The sequence below is a fragment of the Mus musculus genome, chromosome 2, assembly GCF_000001635.26.
Source record: "Mus musculus strain C57BL/6J chromosome 2, GRCm38.p6 C57BL/6J".
Classification (NCBI taxonomy): domain Eukaryota; kingdom Metazoa; phylum Chordata; class Mammalia; order Rodentia; family Muridae; genus Mus; species Mus musculus.
This window is the reverse complement of record NC_000068.7, coordinates 58,126,344-58,147,477: the sequence shown is the minus strand read 5'-3', so window position 1 is coordinate 58,147,477 and position 21,134 is coordinate 58,126,344. Positions and strand designations below refer to the sequence as shown.

General features: G+C 39.5%; 1 protein-coding gene across 3 annotated transcripts in view; it reads left to right on the top strand.

The window, feature by feature from the left end:
- Cytip (cytohesin 1 interacting protein) overlaps nt 1-18,339 on the top strand; it is a 66,411-nt gene extending 48,072 nt beyond the window's left edge. For 2 of the 3 annotated variants that reach the window (XM_006498012.4, XM_006498013.3), the window contains exons 7-9: nt 2,272-2,341; nt 9,553-9,619; nt 13,285-14,760. In XM_006498012.4, the coding sequence (XP_006498075.1) occupies nt 2,272-2,341; nt 9,553-9,619; nt 13,285-13,751 (604 nt within the window). In that variant the 3' untranslated portion in view covers nt 13,752-14,760. Of the gene's footprint in view, nt 1-2,271; nt 2,342-9,552; nt 9,620-13,284 lie in introns of all 3 variants that reach the window. The other variant, NM_139200.4, reaches the window with a different exon arrangement.
- The last annotated feature ends 2,795 nt before the right edge of the window (nt 18,340-21,134 follow it).

The following is a 21,134-nucleotide window of genomic DNA, read 5'->3' as shown; positions in this document are numbered from 1 at the left end:
ACTGTTTTATAAGAGATAATGAAATGTTCCCACCTTGGAGCATATATAGTCATAGACACTAATATTCAATTTATCAGAAGGACATTGGTCTTCCCAGCTACTCAAAGGGTTTAATCTTTGAGACTGATCTTAACAATCTCAAGAAAGTATATCTACAAACACACCCAGTATTATCCACAAAGTGATAACTATCTAAGAAAATAGACACCATCGGATTTCCTTCACTGTGTACTAAGGACCCAACAGGACCTTAATAATCAGTTGTAGGGCAATTCATTATTGCATAAAAATCATATGTACTGAGCAAATATTAAATTTTTAAATCTCTGTGTGTATTCTAAGAAGGCAACAAAAAACACTGTAGAACTCTAAAAACCATAGAAGATTTCTAAGAAAAGCCTGAAATTTCAAAAATTACAGTTATTGATAACCACTATAGGAAAAGTAGATAGTGTCACAGGGGAGTCTACTGAGGAAGACAGTAGCCAGTTGAGCTGAGATGTTCAAGGTGCTCCATTCACTCTGAGGAAGTACTGTTGGAGCTGAGACCAGAGGGAAGGAATGGCCATTTGAACTCCTCGTGGGAACATGGACGTAAAGAAAAATATCTTTGAGGCCTGGAAATGGATTTGGCATATCCTAAGGATGAACTGAACCAGGCTGGTGGATTAGCGAGACTGTATGAGTGGTGAAGTCACCGTTGGCCAAGCATCAGATTATGAGATGCATTGCTGTTCCAGGGTGTTTGGATTTAGTCCAGAGTTGGGTGGTTTCAACATTACCTAATAAATTTTTCTTCACAGACTCTTTGTCAGTCCAGGTTTATTCCTTTATATAGATGAAGTACCTGGGGCTAAAGAGGGGTTAGTTGAATTCAGCCCGGTAGTGAGTGACACTGGGACCCAGTCTGCTGAGGATGCCAGGACTGGCTTTTTCCAGTTACAGCTGTGCATAGTGAGCTGCCAGTAGAATCTACTAGAATCTTTCTTCATGGGTACTTCAAAGGAAGTGTTAGGTGGGTGATTGAAATGAGGCAGATTTTAAATGCCCTTTGAGGTTTAAGGCATAAAAGTTAGGAAAGCTTTGTCTCAAAGAAACCATGTTAAATCCAAGAGATAACATTATTGGTTAGAGTCAGAAAAATATGTCCCATGTAAATGAAGCAAGAAGACCATGTGTCAATAAGGGTAGAAATGGTCCTTAGAAACCCACAGAGGGGTAAAATATGAGACAAGGTGACAAAATACTGAAGGGTCTCTCATCTCAACACTTGTGCACATCATTGGTTAGACAGCTTAGAACAACACCATGAGTCTAATGCGAATTCTTAGTGAGGCTATTGTCCAAAACTAACATCATCTCAATCAGAAATCACACAGCTTTTGCTGTACTGTCATCTTATTATGTTGGGTCTGAGACTGGAAGAAAAGAGAAAATGTGATTTCACATTTAGAACTCCTACCATATCTTTAAATTTTTCTCATGCTTTCATAAATATAACTATAATTTAGTTGTCAAAAAATTTAGAACAAATACTTTGAAATGTTTAAGAATATGATTTCCAAGGTGAAATTAACTACCATCCTCAGGTGGAAGATTTGTAGTCAAAACAATGCTCAAAACAAACCGACTCCAAAGAGAATAAACCTTCTATTTTTAGAAAACTATGATGTAGAAAGAGAAGAACATTGTTAAACCAGTTATTCTAGATGGCCATTTGTAAACTAAACTATTTCATTTGATGAAATAGCCATACATTATTGCAGAAAATCTTCCCTGTTTCAAGAAATAACACATCGAGTTCACTGTTGCTGAAATCCTGTGTACTGTTTGTTTTTTATTGACATACAACCTGGCTTATAGTAGATTCCCAGTGAATGTTTACCAAATAACTGAGATTGTTGAGCCTGTCCAGGCAAGAGTAGATTCTGGTGGATAGCAACATAGTGTCTTAGTGCCATAGTGCCATAGTGCCATTAGCACACAGTGCCTTCTAGAAAATGAGCTATGGTTTATAACTAGCCAGGATCTTTCCCTCCACACTTGGCCAGGCTTCTTTCCCCCTTTCTTATTCCCCACTGTTGTTCAGAAATTTGGCATAGGTTCAGATACTCAAGTATCCACACTCCATAGTCAAGAGCCTCAGAAAGGGTGACATTTATGCTGCATTTCTGGTATAGACTACTCTCCACTTGCAGGGCTTCTTAAGGATGGTACCTGTTTGAAGGATAGTTCTGTTGTTTACCCCACCTTTCCCTTCTCTTCAAACAGGATAGAGACTCTTAATGGAACAATGATTCACAGAAGAGCAGAACTTGAAGCAAAACTGCAGACTTTAAAGGTAACTTGACTTAACACAGCACGTCAGTTTTCATCCATGAATGTGTGAGTAGAATAATGATCTATCTTGAAAACTGAGATAGCCCTTGAAGGGGAAATGTCAGGATGCATCTAAGCTACCGACGGGTCAAGGACCACAGAATTACCTTTGTAGGAATATCTAAGACTGTGAAAATGTGTAAATCACCCTCTTCCTTCCCCATTCAGAGTCTATGGGGCTCAGAAAGCCAGCGGGACGGCATATTACCTGAAGAGCTAGTCATTGACGCACCTGTGATCACTCTTGATTTACATTTTGTTGAAGGAGCAAAACAGAGGAAGAGGTAGCCTTGAGTGCTGCAGAGAGCTGGCGGGCCCACACTTCTGCTTTCCCAGTCTCCTTTGCCTCTTTTCCTTCTGCGCCATTCTGAAAATGGACTATCTACCACTAACACTGTGGCTGTCCTTGAATCCGCTTTCATGGGCAAACACATTACTACCTTGAAAGGGAAGGAAAAGGTCACAAGGGACAGTGCCTAAAGCTCAGGATGAATTCTCTGGCATGCCTCTTTGAAGGTTTTCAAAATTTCAGTTCTCTATGTTGGTGAGCCTTCCAGGCTATGCACTCCAGACACTTCTGGAGTGAGTTTGAAGGTGCTCTGACTCCTCCCAGTTTCCAGTACTGTCCCCTGCAGGACAATGAAGCTGCCAGCTACTCGGAGATAGCTTGACTACAGGCAAGCAACTTACTTGTATTTGGTAACAGTCTGAATTCATTACTTTTTCTCATGAAATACACTCATAAATTACTGATTTCAAGAGGACAATTCACTGTATTTACATTTTATCAAGAACCTTTCCCTCCTACCATATTTATTCACTAGCAAGCCTCACTAATATTACCTTTGATACTTTTGACATAGTGCCCATTCCCCATGATTTTTAATTTCTATTTAAAATAAAATCATTAAGAATCCCTTCTATCCAAACTTTGATAGGAATTAAAGTTTGTTTATAAGATAAGTGAGAACAGTTGAAATCTTTGTGGCTCTCATTTGAATATGTTTTTCATTTTTATTTAGCACTTCATATACTCTAGAATAATTTTCTTCATGTGTTTTCGAATACATTCTCTAGCTAAAGAAGGATAATCCTTTTTATTTTAAGTTTTGCCTTTTAGCTCAGTTATTCATCTAATTTACTTTTCTTCTCTTATAGCATTGGCTAGGATCTTCAGTCTATTGTAAACTGTTGTATTACTCGTGACTTAAAGGACTGCTTCTGAAATCTATATAAAATTTCAATATCTATATTCTCTTCTAGAATATAAGTAGGTCCTTAGTATACTTTGAATGTCTACTTAAGAACTCATCTTCCCGACTCTTATTTACTACAGAGCATTTCATCAATTAAAACATATATAACAAGAGATGTTATTATAAACAACAAGAAACAAAAACATATACTAATGTGGTCCACTGATGTGTGTGCATTGCCCCTTCATTCAACTCTCCTCTGTGGGCCTTTGTTATTACTGCATAATATTTCATTAAATGATGATAACTAAATCTTTCCAGAATAGTCCTTATATTTCTTTGCTACTTTTGAAGAAGTGTCTTCTAGGTAATTGAAAGTATTTTGGTTTATGGGATCCAAGTTTTGTTTCCCTACTTTTGTGGAGACTTTTTATTTATTTGTTTATAAAAGAACTTCTAAATATGGGTCAGTTGTCAGTCATCTACATTAAAACATTTTTCCTAAAAATTTAGTTTTTTTCCTTTTTCATATTGAAGTCTTTAACTCATCCAGAGATATTCTTGTCATATACTATAAAGTATGGGATAATTTGAGTTTTGTCCATGCGCACAGGCAATTCTCCCAGTATAATTTCTTTTGTGCTTTGCCTTTCTCCGCACCTGACTTGCTGTGAAACTCTTATTTTAACAAAGTCTCCATGTAAGTCCACATTTGATCTCAGACTCTCTAATATGGCCATTTTGATTTTTATCTCCAACTCAGTTTGCAATAGAGAGTGATACCTAACTGAGCAATGTTCTTAGTCTGTTGATCATCTGTCAAATTGTCAAGTTCCATGAGAAAATGCAAGAGGTTTGATTGACATTTCATTTTATATAGATAACTCAGTGCCTCAGGTATTAAATATTACATGGTATTTCATTTTCTTGCTGCTAGGTTTTCTTAACCATTTTTGCTGTTGTTCTTTTCATCTTTCACAAAACCTGATAATTTACACATACAGGTCATATTGGGTTTTTTTGTTGTATTGTCCTTTGTACTTTAGCATTTTATTATAGTTTTTTTTCTAGAGAAATATATTTTATGGTTAGAGAATAGATATTCATAGATTGTTTGTATGCTGTTGATAATAGTCAAGCACTTTGTTAAACCACATAATATCTACCAAGTTGTTTGTATGTTATTTGGAGTGCTCTACTAGGATAATAACTGGACAAAATGGATCTAGTTCCCTTCTCTGCTGGGCCGTCTTGGTGAGGACTGTGCTTAAGGTGAGGGAAATAATCTTGCACCCTTACTTTGTCCTTTAGTGGGTCTTTAGGCTCTTTCACTTTCTGAGGCACTGCCAGACTGAGTTCCAGAGTGGTTGTACCAGTTTGCAATCCCACCAACAATAGAGGAGTGTTCCTCTTTCTCCACATCCTCACCAGCATCTGCTGTCACCTGAGTTTTTGATCTTAGCCATTCTGATTGGTGTGAGGTGGAATCTCAGGGTCGTTTTGATTTGCATTTCTCTGATGACTAAGGACTTAAGGACTTTGAACATTTCTTTAATGGACATATGAGATTCTTCTGTTCTGAATTCTCTGTTTAGTTCTGTACCCTATTTTTTAAATTGCTTTATTTATTTTTTATTTTTTTATTTTTGGAGTTTAACTTCTTGAGTTCTTTATGTACTTTGGATATTAGCCCTCTGTCAGATGCAGGGTTAGTAAGGGTTTTTTTCCCCCCAGTTTTGTCCATTTTGTCCCATTGAGTGTCCTTGCCTTACAGAAGCTTTTCACTTTCATGAGGTTCCATTTATCAATTGTTGATCTTAGAGCCTGGGCTGTTGGTGTTCTGTTCAGAAACTATGAGTTCAAGGCTTTTTCCTACTTTCTCTTCTATTAGATTCAGTGTATCTGATTTTATGTTGAAGTCCTTGACCCACTTGGACTTGAGTTTTGTGCAAGGTGATAAATATGGGTCTATTTTCATCAGTCTACATACAGACCAGCAGTTAGACCAGTACCATTTGTTGAAGATGCTTTCTTTTTTATACTGTATGTTTTTTACTTCTTTGTCAAAGATCAAGTGTCCATAGGTGTGTGAAAATAGCCTTGAATGACCTACATATTTGTTTCTAAGGCTCCCTTTTAGGTTTAGTGTTAAGTATATGACATGAGCTAGGTTGTTCCTCTTTTTAAAACTCTGGTAGAATTTTTGTAATACCATCTGAATCATCAGGACTTGGGGTTCTTTCTGGGGGGAATATTTTCAAACCATGGCTTTAGTTCTTTATTATTAGTAAAGCTACTCAGATGACTTTCTGGAGCAGTTTTAGTAAGTTCTGTGTCTGTCAATAAAGTATTCTAATTTTCAAATATATTTATATAATTGCCTGATTGCCTGTAAAACTTCCATTCTTAAACTTTAATCTCTTCTATAGCTGTCATTTTAATCCTTGTTTTAACTTATTCTGTTCATGCTTTCTTTTTACCTTCCTGTTGACTTTCTAACTACATTATCCTCCCTCCATGGTGTGTGTGTGTGTGTGTGTGTGTGTGTGTGCACTCACGAGCGTGCAAGTGCGTATTTATGTACATGCCTGTGTGTCTTTCCCTCTGTTTCCTGACTACTTTTTACTACAACTTAATAAGGTCCAGACTCATACCTCAATTCATACTGTCTAGATTTGGCTCTGATCTTTATATCTATAGACATGTGACTCTGGCTCTGTGTACTGTCTTTATTACTTCCCACATTATCTTGTGGACTTCCATTAGAAATATGTTAGGGACTTTTGATTTGCCTTCCTTAATAATGACTTCAGTGGCATCCTTGTTACCTGTATTCCATATAGAATGTGTTCTTTCTAATGAGCTTTTAAATGTGATTTATACTTTATTGACAAGAGGCTCTTTTTTGTAACTGTCTGTTCATATTTCTCTAAACATTTTTGTGCTTATGAATATTGGTTTTTATCTTTCCATCAGAACTTATTGCACTCTTATTTTGGTGCCTGTTTTGGATTCTTTTTGTTTCTGTGTTGCTGGGAGAGATCTATGCCTTGATTAGCAGCTCACTGTCTTTCCTGTCACTGAGCACCTGAGGATGCTGTGGACTTGAAAGTTAGCTTCATCTCCATGGGATGGCTGTGCAGAGCCCTCCACACAGGGCATCAAAGCTTCCCCTCCAGGTCCAGGTCCAGCAGCTTGGCTGCCTTTCTCAGAGAGCAAATGCCCAGTGTGGCTCAGGTCCTGAAGCATTGCTGTGCTTCTGTTTGCCAAGATGCCTCCAGCTATAAGCAGCTTTTATCCGTCTACTTTTCTTAGTACCTGTTATTCAGTCAGGGTTTATTTCTCAACAAGGACATTTAGCTGAGTTCTTAGTATTAAATAGACAATTTGAAGACACGTATTACCTCAGACTCTAAATTCCTAACTAACACTTGATGCTTCAACATGACAGCTCTTGAAGTTCCATTCTGTTTACCACCTCATATTTATGTCTGACAAGCAGTCTTGGAATTATGGGATAAGTACTTAATCCCTCAGGGCAGAAATGACTAGGTCTGGCCTAAAGGCAGGTTGATTTCCCTTTTGCGTGATGACATTTATTTTGCATCCTATATATGTGAGCATTCTATTCACAAAGATGCAAAGACTGTGCAGAGCCCCAATCTCTTTGCTGGAGGAATTTTGTCCTTTCTGACTACAGGATTTCCTTTATCTTGGCCTATGCTTCAGATGCTCAGCACAGATAGTGAACTCGTTGAAAGAGCTACTTTTAAATGTATCTCTGTTACTTGATAGGCCTATTATATACTTTGAGAAGTATTTCATTTCAATGAAATTTTATTTTCTAACCTATAACAAAGTTATGAAAATTAGATGACATATTATCCGTAAGAGCAAAATAAAAAGATTAAGTGCTGGTATACTTGCTATTTGTCTTATGTAGAATGAAAATCCTGGAGCCATACCTGGAACCAATTCACCATGTTACAGCTTAGGGTTGTTTAAAGAAGCCGTTTTTTGTGTACTCATTTAACAATATTCAATCATTCCTTCAACTGCCATGCAAGCGTCCATGTGTCATGTCTAGTGTCAGTGTGGTATCATGAAGCCAGATACACATATGCTTTTAACTCTCATCTGATATAGAACATTTAGATGTGACTAAATGTTTAACAACCCTGAATAAAACAGGAAAAAAAATCTCAGATTTTTAAACAGTCACTTTGTTACCTCTGCTCTTTACACTCAAGTTTCCTTAGTATAAGTCATATCACACTTAGGTGACTAGGCTAGACTAGAAAATCAGGGATCATAAAACCTTCAGTCACAAATGTGAACTATTTGAAAAGCTCTGTCCATGAACTTTTGAAAGCCAAATTCAGCAAGATAATATTTTTTGTCTTTGTGTCTTTAGTTTTGACTAACATCTTACCTGTTTCCTTTACTCCATTCTACTGGAGGAGATAAGTATCTTGAGCAAAGAAGAAATGTGTAGGTCCGTATGCGACCTACACAGGCTTCTGTTCTTGGTTTTCCCATAACTATAAAGTTATAGGAGAATAAGAGGAGTCACTGACGCAGCCACTCATCCTATAACTACTCTAAAGTGATATTACAGTTCAGGAAAACAAAAACAAAAACAAAACAAAATAACAACAACAACAAAAAAAAACCTACCCAGAAAAACAAAACACCGACAACTAGAAAATGAGCTGAGCTAAGCTTTTCACTGCTTTCATTGTTTGATTGAATATTGGCAGCCACAGAAAGGCTTCAGATACTGCTGTGAGCATCCTAAGTGTTCTGCAGGATAAGGAATGATCTCCACTCCTCCTCATATTCATTCAATGATGTTCTTGAGATTTTATTTTCTTCCCCTTCTTCCATTTTCTTCCATTAAATGCACATAAAGAGGATTGCTTTTTTTTTTCCAACTAGGCCATCTTTCTTATGAATAAATGTCCTTGGCAAGCCTGAGCTGTGGCCACATGGTGGCCTTGCTACCGGGACCTAAAATAGCAAAGGCAAGGTGAAGCAGGGGGCAGGAAGCCGGAAGGAGAGCGAACATAGAACACCTGCCTTTCCAGATGGCTTCTTCTCACTTGGCTTTGACTTCCATTGACTTGGCTAGCCTGTGGGCTGGACCAGGCCAGGCCTTCTGTGCTGAGTGACTGTTCTTATAGTCAATTCTTTTTCATGCTGGTCACATTCTTTTCGTTTGTCACATTCTTTTCGTTTGCTACAGTAGCCAAGGGAAGAAGCAGTTTTGAAGTCAAGGGGTGAACTGGAGGTACAGCTCAGTTGGTAGAGTTCTTGCTTGACATGCATCATGTCTTGGGATTGCTCCCAGAACCTCATAAATGACATGGTGGAGCATGTACCTGGGAATTAGAAGTGGGAGAATCCAAAGTTCGATATCATCTTCAACTGCATAGTGAGATCAAGAGTCTGGCTTAGCCTGAGCTACATAAGAGGACATTTCAAACAAGCAAAGAAACAAAGTTAGGACACTTAAGTATTTTCTAGATAGATGTCAAATAAAATTTTGTTTCAGAGCCCAGACTTATTGGTTGGTGATATTTACTAAGCATTTACAAACTTCTAGTTACTGGTCCAAAATTTTTCATCTGGTAACTTATCTAGCCCTAAAACTCTAGGGTTTCATACGTAATAAAAATAATAATAATAAAAAAAAAACTCTAGGGTTTCTATCCAACACTATCTGTATCACTCATGGGCAAAGTGCTTATGGCTAGTAAACACTTTCAAACATAAAACAACATGAACTTCATCAGTTTTCTTCTTTTTCAAGAGAAGACTTGTGGGTCCGTGAGAAATCAGTATTCCTAATATCCTCTATAATTCAACCGAAGTCTCTCGAGAAGAGGAGTGGGGCTGTCAGGGCTGTCAGTCTCCCCTGCCTTGCCCCCTTGGATTTCCTAAGACTCAGAACCTTTCTCCCTTATCTTTCTCACAGCAAACCTTGAAGAAAAAATGGGTGGAGCTCAGGTCTCTGCACTTACAGGAACAGCGCCTGTTGCATGGTAAGCTCAATTTCCTGGCAGGAAACCGCATTCTCGTCACACCCTCTCAGCATTTCTGCCTCCAAATATTTTCAGACCATCACTATTAGAGTAAAAGTTTGCTTAGCACCAGTGAAGGCTACTGGTCTGCGCTTTGCTGGGATGAATACTGGAGTGACTGTGCTTGGAGCAGGCTGAGTCATGCTACACTCTCTTTTCTATACACACTACATATGCCTTTGAAAACATGCATGGACTTGGGAATTACACATTTGGAAGAGGTAACCAAAGATTGCAGAGGAGCCAGAGGAAACATTGCCTGCCATTTGTACCCCATCAGCCAATGAGTTATATTCCTGAAAATGATTCTGGCTGGAGCTATTTTAATGAAAATGGCTGTGTACTTTATAGGTAGAGCATCAACCATTTTCCAAATTCCATTAGTTATATATGCAGAGAATCTTAGGACCAAATCAGACAGACAAGATTATTATGTTAAGATGTATTTGTACTCTCTTGTTTTGAAGCAAGGAGTTGAATCTAGTTGTTAGTTTGCTCTTTTGCTGTGTCACTTGAGGTCAGTCCAGACAGTGTCCTGCTATATGGCCCTGCCTATTCTGATGCTCACTAAGTAGTCCAAGGGAAACTTATACGTTAGCCTCCCAAGCACTGAAATGTCAGGCATGCATCACCATAGCTGGCAGGAGGGAACACTGTGCACAAATAATTTACTGGAGTCATTAGCTGTGTGGGTTGGAATGTAGGTTATCTCATCTAACCTCTATCTAGAAATTGGAATATTTGTTCAAATGGTAACTACTTGGCGGAAAAAGATTCAACTTAAAAATAATTTAAAATCGAGTCATAAAACCATTAAAAACTGTACAAATTCATGACTATCATTACATGTGTGTGTGTGTGTGTGTGTGTGTGTGTGTGTGTGTGTGTGTATGATGTGATGTGGCCAAAATAAATTTGCTCCTTAGACATTTATTTATTTATCTATTTATTTACTTTGGTGGTAAAAGCTTTTACAATATCTTCCTTTTAGATTTTGGAAGTCACAGTAGACTTGTGAGCTGTAGTCACCCTACCATGTAACACACCACACTCTTATCTAATTGTAACCAGTGCCCATGGATTACGGTTTCAGGAAACCTCTCTCCTCGCTACTCAGCCTCTGGTAACCACCGTTCTATCCCCAATAACCATCAGAACATTGCTAGATTCTGCCCGTAATGAGATGATGTCATATTTGTGTTCTTGTGCTTTTTTCATTTAACACATCCATGTTCATACATGCCATCACAAATATGAATTTTTTTCTTTTTGTTGTGTGTGAATGGAATTCCTCTATGCATCTGCAGTATTTTCTTCCCACATTCATCAGTTAACAGATATCTTTGCAGATCCCATGTTTTGGCTACTGTGAATGAGCTGAGCATGCGAGCACAGGTTTTGTTGAAATACCGATCCTGTTTCCTATGGATATCCATACGCTAGTGACAGTACTGGGTTATATGGCAGTTTGCTGTTTGTTTTTTTGTGGAGCCTCTGTACTGTTTTCCATGGCAGCTGAACTGTGTGAATTTATTTTTCCCCATCACCACTGATTTTTTTTTATCTTGTATCTATTTGGTGTAAGCATCTTACAGGGGTGAGATGACTCTCATCCTGTTTTTATTTGTGCTTCTCAGTTGATTAATGATGCCACATATTTTTCATATATCTTTTGGCCAATTTCATGTCTTCTGACAAATATCTATCCCAAAGTCTATTCAACTTTGTATCTTATAGTCTTTTATTTTTTTCTGTCTTCTAAAGTTCCTTTATAGTCTTAATTATTATTTAGGCATTGATTAACAGTTTAGAGACTTGGTTTTCACTTTATACTAGACAAGTTTGAAACACACACACACACACACACACACACACACACACAGAGAGAGAGAGAGAGAGAGAGAGAGAGAGAGAGAGATTATTTTTTAATTAATTAATTAATTAATTTTTAATTGGGTATTTATTTCATTTACATTTCCAATGCTATCCCAAAAGTCCCCCACATGCTCCCCCACCCACTCCCACTTCTTGGCCCTGGCATTCCCCTGTACTGAGGCAGATAAAGTTTGCACGACCAATGGGCCAGAGAGAGAGATTCTTGAAACCTTATTCAACTTCCTGCTTTTCATAGACGTGGAGTGTTTCAGAAGCCTTTGCTGAACTACTGAAGGTTTCTGAACAGCCCAGCATACAGTTTTCACATGGACAGGAATAGTCTTAAGTAGATCTAATATCAGGAGCTACATTGGTACACATTTTTTGAGGGACTAGAGGTCTTCATTCATCTGCTTTTTCCTAGAACTAGAGGAAGTACTCAGGACACGGGGGTCTATAAAGCAATTGCTCTTCCATCCGGATTTATCAGCAGCGAAAGACAAAACAACCCAGTTGTAGCAGAAAGGAAGCATGATGTAGATGTAAACTGGCTGTGCTTGGCTTCATAGATCAAATGGAGGCAGAACAGTCTCTTTCTACATTGTCAACCAAAGCCACAGGAGAACAGAGTAAAGAGAACTAACACAGGATGCCTTTTGGAGGACTTGGCAACCTGTACCTTTTTTTTTTTTTTAAATAGACTCACATTCTCAGTTATGGTTTTCTGAGCACACTAGCTGTCCAAGCAATGAGAAACAGGTGGGCAGGAGAGAATGTGACTCATACTTCCGTTTGGGGAACCCATTTGTGGGTTATAAAGCACTGACAGGAAAACTTGGCCAAGCAGCTAGAATTCTGAGGAGAGAGGTGCTTTCTAAGCACAGCAGCATCCTAAAACATTCAGCCATTCTCAGAGGAAATTTGGGATATTGAGACTGGAAGGTATAATTGGTTCCATAAACCTTTTATAAGCACATGTTCTGGTTTGTAGCTGTTTTCCCCATATAAGTTAGATAGCTTTATAATAAGCTTCCGATTCTTTACAGAGACAGATCATAAGAACCAGAGAAGAACTTTCTGAGCATCTATTTTGACCTCCCTTCTGTGAGCATTTTCATAAAAGTTTCCGGGGTTACACAATTTAAGACATTAGCACTTGGAGGTTCACAGAGTCACACTGTCTCAGTGTCATTTGCATTGAACTGATTTCAAGTCAAGTACAGTCCTCTCTGCCACTAAGATAAGTCAGCTTACAAAAAATAAAAGTTTTATTTGATTCAGTGTTCAAAGGTTTCAGTCCATAATAAACTGGCTTGGGCCTGTGATAGTACATCGTGGCAGAAACACTCAGCAGACTAAAATTGCTGTTAGTGGCTAGAGAGTGAGGGAAAACGGAGCAAGAAACAGAAGTTTTAATCCAAGACTAAATTTTCCCGGGAGGTAGCAACTTTTAAAATTTTCACCATCTCCCAGTAGCATCTCCATGCAAACCTTCTGGAGTACATTCTAGATCCAAGCTATGGGCATGGATTATCTTGCTTAAATGTATTCTAAGTTATAATTTTCATGACCTTCTTATAGCTAGTCCATGGGTGCTAGCTTGGTTAACCCTCCTAACTTTATTTGTGCAAGTGAAAACTTGGGCCAGAGAATATGTCCTTCCTCTCTTGAGTTCTTTGAAGTTGGGTGTGCTTTCTTGTAGGGACTGCTGGTTGAATTCAACTCACAATAGACTCTTCTCTGTATTGTAGGAGACACAGCAAACTCCCCAAATTTGGAAAACATGGACCTCGACGAGTCGTCCTTGTTTGGAAATCTGCTGGGGCCGAGTCCAGCCCTCCTGGACCGGCATCGACTGTCCAGTGAGAGCAGTTGTAAGAGTTGGCTGAGCTCCCTCACAGTGGACAGTGAGGACGGCTACCGGAGCAGTATGTCTGAGGACTCCATCCGGGGTGCCTTCAGCCGGCAGACCAGCACCGACGATGAGTGCTTTCACTCTAAGGATGGAGACGAGATTCTGCGGAATGCTTCTTCCAGGAGAAACCGGAGCATCAGTGTCACTAGTAGTGGGTCCTTTTCTCCCTTGTGGGAGAGCAATTACTCAAGCGTGTTTGGGACCCTGCCCCGGAAAAGCAGACGGGGTAGTGTCCGGAAACAAATTTTGAAATTCATCCCTGGCCTTCATCGTGCAGTGGAAGAGGAAGAGAGTCGCTTTTGATGGGCTGCTGCAGACCTTTTGAATTGGCTTGTTTCACAATCCTCTCTCTACCCGCCAAGATGAACCCCTGGCTTAGTGGGAAAGTACAGATAGACTGTGAAGCTCACATCCCATCTCACAGCAGCAGTGACCTTTAAGTTCTTATATTGTTATTTTTGGGGTCTTATATCAGAGGTTTGTTTTTGTTCGTTTGTTTGTTTCAATCAGTAGTGTTCAACTTCTAAACAGACATCACAAGAGGAAAGTAATAGGTTAAATAATGTAATAATATGTCTGCTCATTCTAATGCTGGCCAGGAAAGTACAAAAATATTTATTATACTGACCATGCATGTAAAAAGTGGAGAATTCTTAGATCAAGTAAGAATATAGACCGACAGAATATAATTATTGGGTTGCTTTTAATATGTTAATTTGATAGACTACAAAACCTCCTATTTGCTTCATTTACTCTGTAGCCTCTGGGAGCTTGCCCAAGAGAGAATTAAAATTGTTTTCAAACCATTAAAGGATCATAAAACATAGCATCATACGCATCTTCTCACTTCAGCAGTGACAGTGAGGCGGGAGAGATGCCTAGTATTGGTGCAGAGGAGAGCTCTTGGTGCTGGGATCCTATGCCACTCCCCACTCCATCTCTAAACAGAGTGAGTGAGACTCTCATTATTTTCGCCCATTTCAATTTTTATTTTCTGCCTGAACATTCATGCCAAGGCCAGAAATCTCAGGATCAAATCTATAGATCTGTGATTGTATTTTCTGCAAATGTCTAAAATTCTAAAAATGAGAATGGGGAAGGAACATTTCTTCTGTATGTTTATCTCCTGCTACACCTCATTAAACATTCCACATAGGTATCACCTCAGCTCGAAGTTCCTTGTTAGCTGTGCTTGTATTGTACTCTCACCTGTCAATCATGCTCTATGTTATTTCAACATCCATTAAACTCTGTTCTGGTGATACAGCTGTTCATTACCTGTATGCTCAAGTAAATAACCATGTGATAAAGACTTAGGTTGATTCCAAGCACACTCTCTCCCTCCACCCTTTCGGGGTGTGTGTGTGTGTGTGTGTGTGTGTGTGTGTGTGTATGTGTTTGTGTGTCTTCAACAGAGCTGATACATTTAAGTGAATTTCTAGTTGGTCTATAGAAAGCAATTTTGATTTTTAAAAAAGTGAAGTAAAGTCTGTAGGATAATAAGTAGTAAAATTTATCTAAGTGGGACCTGCTGCCTATAAACTCTTTGAACTAAGACACATGTTTTTTTTGTTTTGTTTTGTTTTTTTCCGTGTGTGTTATTCGGCACACTTCTCAGGTATACCAGCAGTGCTGTCTCCCAAATATGGAGTGTAAGGCAGTCTAAAAGCACCTTAGAACAACTGGAGACAGGATACAAAAAAAAAAAAAAAAGAAAGAAAGAAAGAAGGAAAGATAGAGGGGAGGGGAGAGGAGAGAGAGAGAGAGAGAGAGAGAGAGAGAGAGAGAGAGAGAGAGAGAGAGAGAGAGAGAGAGATCAGGGATGCAGAGCCTGTGGTCATGGCTTGTCAGTGTTGTCCTGGCTAGAAGTGAAAGCCATTTCTTCTTGGATGTAGCCAATACTCTTGGCTTCTTTAGGAATCGTTACTCTTTTGCTGGTTCTGGTGGAGTTATATTAGAACAACTGGAGCTTTCTCATCAGGGTTGTGTATGATACAGGGACTTAAAATGTCTGAAACTCAACTCTCACCAAAAAAATCAACAGTGGCTTTTGAGTTGTCTCAGATGAATAGTAATGGCACAGACTCATGTGGGAGTAAAACTAACAAGCTTTATTGTGGAAAGATGGGGAAAGGTGACAAATCAAAGGGGAAACTCCTGAAAACAGGAGGGGTTCCCAAGAATGAAAAAGCCCTGAAAATATCTGTCTAGAAGTGTTTTTTTTTTCATTTTTGTTTATAGGATTTACAACAGAAATTGACAAAGACTGTGATCATTTCTATTGAGATGGATCAGTTCTCTAGGGTATCATGGCCCATGCTAATAGAGGAACAACACACTCTGAGCATATCTTACTGCTTCAATCACGGGAATGATCATGCCCTGTTTGCATGCTGCCCACTCTATCCAGAGTACTTGCAGAGTTCCAGCTTTGTTCATCTCTGAGTTCTGTTAGTTAGCTACTGGCCTTGATTTCTGTCTGTTAGCTGATAGCCCTCTCGTCGTTGATATCGTAGTTATATTGCCAGCTGTTAATTAAATTGTGGCCTCTATATGATCAGTTTGCACTTTAATCATTTCAGAGGGAAAACTCAATCAAAGCTACAAAGGTGTAGCTGCGACTGTCCTTATTACTTCATGTTAGGTCTTTGCTTATGGGGCAGTCTCCTTTCTGAATTAGATGGACACTTCTTATTAGAAGATGTACTACCTACATTTTAGTCTGTCACAGTTGAAACACAAGCAAGACTATAGGGAAGGACAACTGCCTTGTTTATGTTCCTGCAGTGCTGCAACCTGCAAGGGATTGACCTGACTCGGACACTGGAATGATGTAACAACAGACATAGGAACAGAAAAGCTGGATAGAGTAGGTCACGTGCTTTGATGAAGATGTTCCAGCATCCAGCAAACTCAGCATGCTTGTGACATAGCTTAACAAAGGTGTGGGTTAGCTAATCTTGGTAAGAGGTCTCTTTGTAGAGGAACAGTCTAAGGCTGCAGATATCCCAGAGGAGAAAGCCATACTTGATACTTTCACACACTGTCACCATCTATATTCTGACCAGGGGAAGGCCTTGCCATTTCTGTGGGTCTGAGACACTGGGGTCTTTTGACATGGTAGCACTCATGTCAACATACACATCATCTCTAGACTTTATCCATTCCCCCAGGACATTGGCTGTCGGGCCTGCTAGTCCTGACCTTACTAGCCAGTCTATGTTCCTTGTGTCTAGTCAAAGGTTTTAACCCCAACCTTTTTATTTTTAACCCCAGTGTCTGTTTTGACCTTCCCCTTTGTGATCAACAAGGAATCGTCACCATGAGCCCCTTCCCCTTCCTACCTGCAGAGTGATAGCAACAGCCTCAGCTCGATGAACTTCCCACTGTAATACTTTTAATTCACCTGCCAGAAAATATTAAAATATAAATTGTTGAGCCAATAGCGAAATATCTCGTGGTCTCTGGAGAGTAGGACACCAACAATTTAGGGTGATTCTTTTCTTAGCTTTCATTAGCAAGCTTTCAAATACAGTACATAAGTACTTAGATGCTACAACACATTACATTTTCTTTACAATACATTAATTAATTGCAATACATTAATGTTTCCTTAAGAGTTTTAAAACAGTTATCATTGAGCTAGCACAGCATTTTCTTTTCCTCTTTTTAGGACTATCATGCTAAAGATCAGCTTACATGAATACAGCATCTTGATCTCCGCCCATGACGTATGGGGAAGAGATGTGCGTTTATATGGGTCAAAGTTTCCCGAAAGTGAGAACCTGTTGCAGAGCCACTTCAGATCATCTGAGAAAGCAGAGCATAGGTCACCGGCTTCTCTTGCAAACGTCTGTTAGTAAATGTCAAATGCAAAGTGGGGACCAGGAAGGGATGGAGCCAGTACCAAGTTCATTTGTGTTGAGAAGAATTAGCATCAAAAGGTAGACCTGTGTTCTTGGGGTTGGAGGAGAGGAAGCAAAACTGGTTAACCAGAGCACAGGAAGGAAGGCTATGCCATGTGCTTAGTGTTCACAAGCAGTTTAATGTAAATGTAGGGGAATTTCATACCATGTTTTAGTCTGTGTCTGACCTGAGTGGGACCTTAGAAGAAGCTCCTGTGGCACTGTGGCTCACTTGGATGTAATTTATGGGGAAAATACCTTAAAAGCCGTTTTACTTTTTTTTTTTTAATTTTTTGAATTCTGAAGTTGTCAGGTATGTAATTTTGGTGCATTGCACTAATTGACAAATCGTTATGAAACTACTGTTTTCTAGAACGGTGTCTGATAAACCAATTCTGAGTCATGCCGATTCTGAACTGCATAATCACTGAGCTCAAAGACTAGGGCACGAAACAAGTAGGAGAGAAAAGAGTTTTCTCTTTTTGATACTTTATGTGTCTGAGTGCTGTACCTGCATCCATGTGTGTACCGTGTGCTGGCAGAGATCAGAATGCATCAGAGTCCTATAGAACAAGAATTACAGATGGTTGTTAGCCTCGGCGTAGATGGTTTGAACTGTGTCTGGTCCTCTGCAATGGCATAGCCACTGAGCCATCCCTCCAGTCCCAGAAAAGAGTTTTTTAAAAAAATTAACAACTTTAACTCAAAACATTCTACTTTTAATACTTTTATATCTTATGTGCATGACACAAATGGTAACAGAAACATCAATTTGAATCAAAGAGACTGAACTTAAATCTAGTTTATGTGCACTCTTGATGAAGTGTGCTTCTGCATGTAGACAAAGTAGAGTAACTAATATGTTACTAGGCTGAGTCCTTCAGGTTACAAACACTGTTGCTTGCTGTCTACTTGCATACAGAATTGTGGACTCCCAAATGAAAGTATTTATGTTCTGAAATAAAGAATGCTTTTTTGGCTATCAGCACTTCCTTCTCTTTTGTCTTGTCCTTCCCTATTGGAAGTGAAAAGTTTCTTTTCTTTGTCTTTCTTTCTTTCTTTCTTTCTTTCTTTCTTTCTTTCTTTCTTCCTTCCTTCCTTCCTTCCTTCCTTCCTTCCTTCCTTTCCTTCCTTCCTTCTTTCTTTCTTTCTTTCTTTCTTTCTTTCTTTCTTTCTTTCTTTCTTTCTTTCTTTCTTCCTGCCTCTTTTTTTTGATATTTTATTTATTTACATTTCAAATGTTATCCCCTTTCCCGATTTCCCCCTAGAAATCCCCTATCCCATGTCCCCTCGTCCTGTTTCTATGAGAGTGTGCCTCCACCCATCCACCCACTGCTGCCTCCAGGCCCTCACATTCCCAGATGTCCTTCAACACAGGAATGGATATAGAAAATGTGTTACATTTACACAATGGAGTACTACTCGGCTATTAAAAACAATGAATTTTTGAAATTCTTAGGCAAATGGATGGAACTAGAAAATATCATCTTGAGTGAGGTAACCCAATCACAAAAAAACACACATGGTATGCACTCACTGATAAGTGGATATTAGCCCAAAAGCTCGGAATACCCAAGATACAATTCACAGGCAACATGAAGCTCAAGAAGAAGAAAGTCGAAAGTGTAGGTGCTTTGGTCCTTCTTAGACAGGATAACAAAATACAGGAGCAAATATGGAGATAAAGTGTGGAGCAGAGACGGAAGGAAAGGCCATCCAGAGACTGCCCCACTTGGGGATCCATACTATATACAGTCATCAAATGCAGACACTATTGTGGATGCCAAGAAGTGCATGCTGACAGGAGCCTGATATAGCTGTCTCCTGAGAGACACTGCCAGAGCCTGACATATACAGAGGTAGATGCTCGCAGCCAACCATTAGACTGAGCATGGGGTCCCCAATAGACAAGTTAGAGAAAGGACTGAAGGAACTGAATGGTTTTGCAACACCATAGGAAGAACAACAATATCAACCAACCAGAACCCCCAAGACTCCTAGGGTCTAAACCACCAACCAAGGAGTACACATGGAAAGACCCATGGCTCCAACTGTATACATAAGAAAGGGTAGCCTTGTCTGACATCAATGGGAGAAGATGCTCTTGGTCCCATGAAGGAAAAGTTTCTTTTAAAGGCAGATTTAAAAATCTGCATGACTGCTTGAGACATGTGTGATACCATGGTGCTAGGGATATAAATCAGGGGGGAGGGTTGTTGCCTAATATGCACAAGGTTCTATGTTCAATCTTACTTCTGCAACTAACTAAATCCAACCAAATGTTACCTACTTTTTTGAGGCCTTACAGTCATTAATTTTTGACCATGACTCAATAAATTATGGCAAATGTGGAGAATGAGCAGGATCACATGACCAGGCACAAGTGTGGGTCTGCTTAGTGTCTCAAAACCATACAAATAAGTTGCTGTTCAGGTTCCAATTCTCCTCTGAACTCGTAGAGTGAGAATTCACTTGTAAACTCCTAGTTATTGTCAGAGTATTGTCTTTATTGCCATGAGGTTTCAGTCATCTTATTTCTTCAAAGCCATCAATGGAAAGGGAGGGAGAGGCCACAAGCCGGGCAGTATCTTAAGTAACTCAGTTTAATCGTGGGTGATATACTATAATCTTTGTTGTGTAACACAACCACTGAAATGTCTTCCCATGCTTTTTTCTAGACAGTGTAAGATGAGAGTGGAATCTTGACCCTGGCAATGTGTGTCAGAATATAATCATGGAACCCCATTCTATCAAAGTGTGTGCATTAGAAGCAAGACATGGGATTCACCTTCTAGAATTGATTCTGTCTAAAGGAAACACAGGGACAAAGATTGGAGCAGAGACTGAAGGAGAGGCCATCCAGAGACTGTTCCACCCATGGATCCATCCCATATGCAACCAGCAAAGCCAGACACTAATGCTGATGCCAGGAAGTGCTTGCTGACAGGAGCCTGATATATCTGTCTCCTGAGAGGCTCTGCTAGAGCCTGACCAATATAGATGTACATGCTTGTAGTCAACTATCAGACTGAGCAGAGGGACTCCAATGGAGGAGTTAGGGGAAGGACTGAAGAAGCCGAAGGGATTGCAATCCCATAAGAAGAACAACCAACCAGACTTCCAGGGACTAAACCACCAACGAAAGAATACACATTGAGGTACCCATGTCTCCAACTGCATATGTAGCAGACACATATGCATCTGGCACCAATGAGAGGGGAGGCACTTGGTTCTGTAAAGGCTCGATGCTCCACCATAGGGGAATGCTAGGGTGGTGAGGTAGGAGTGGGTGAGTGGGTGGGGGAGCACCCTCTTAGAGGCAGGGGGATAGGGATTTTCAGAGGGGAAACCAGGAAGGAGGATAACATTTGAAGTGTAAAGAAATAAAATAACCAATAAAAAACAAAAATAAGAGAATTTTAGAAATAGAGAACTAGTCAGAATGCTGAATAGGAGTCTGTGGCCAACTCTGTTGTTGACCTCTTAGTCTTTGATATGTATGAAATGACAGGAGAATGTATGAGAGGCTATAGAGAAGTAGGGGCTTTGCTTTAGATCTGACTTACACAATTTATCTGAGTTCAGTGACAGGTGTGTCTTTAAGCTTATAGGACAGTAGGGAGTCATAGACATGTAATCAAATCATGTACTATCAAAATTATAAGGCAGAAAACAAAATGAACAAGGATGAACGAAAGTCGGGAGACAAGATGGGTACATACCTGTCAGCCTAACACTTGGGAGGCCGAGGTAGAAGGATTGCCTCAGGCTTGAGTTGAGC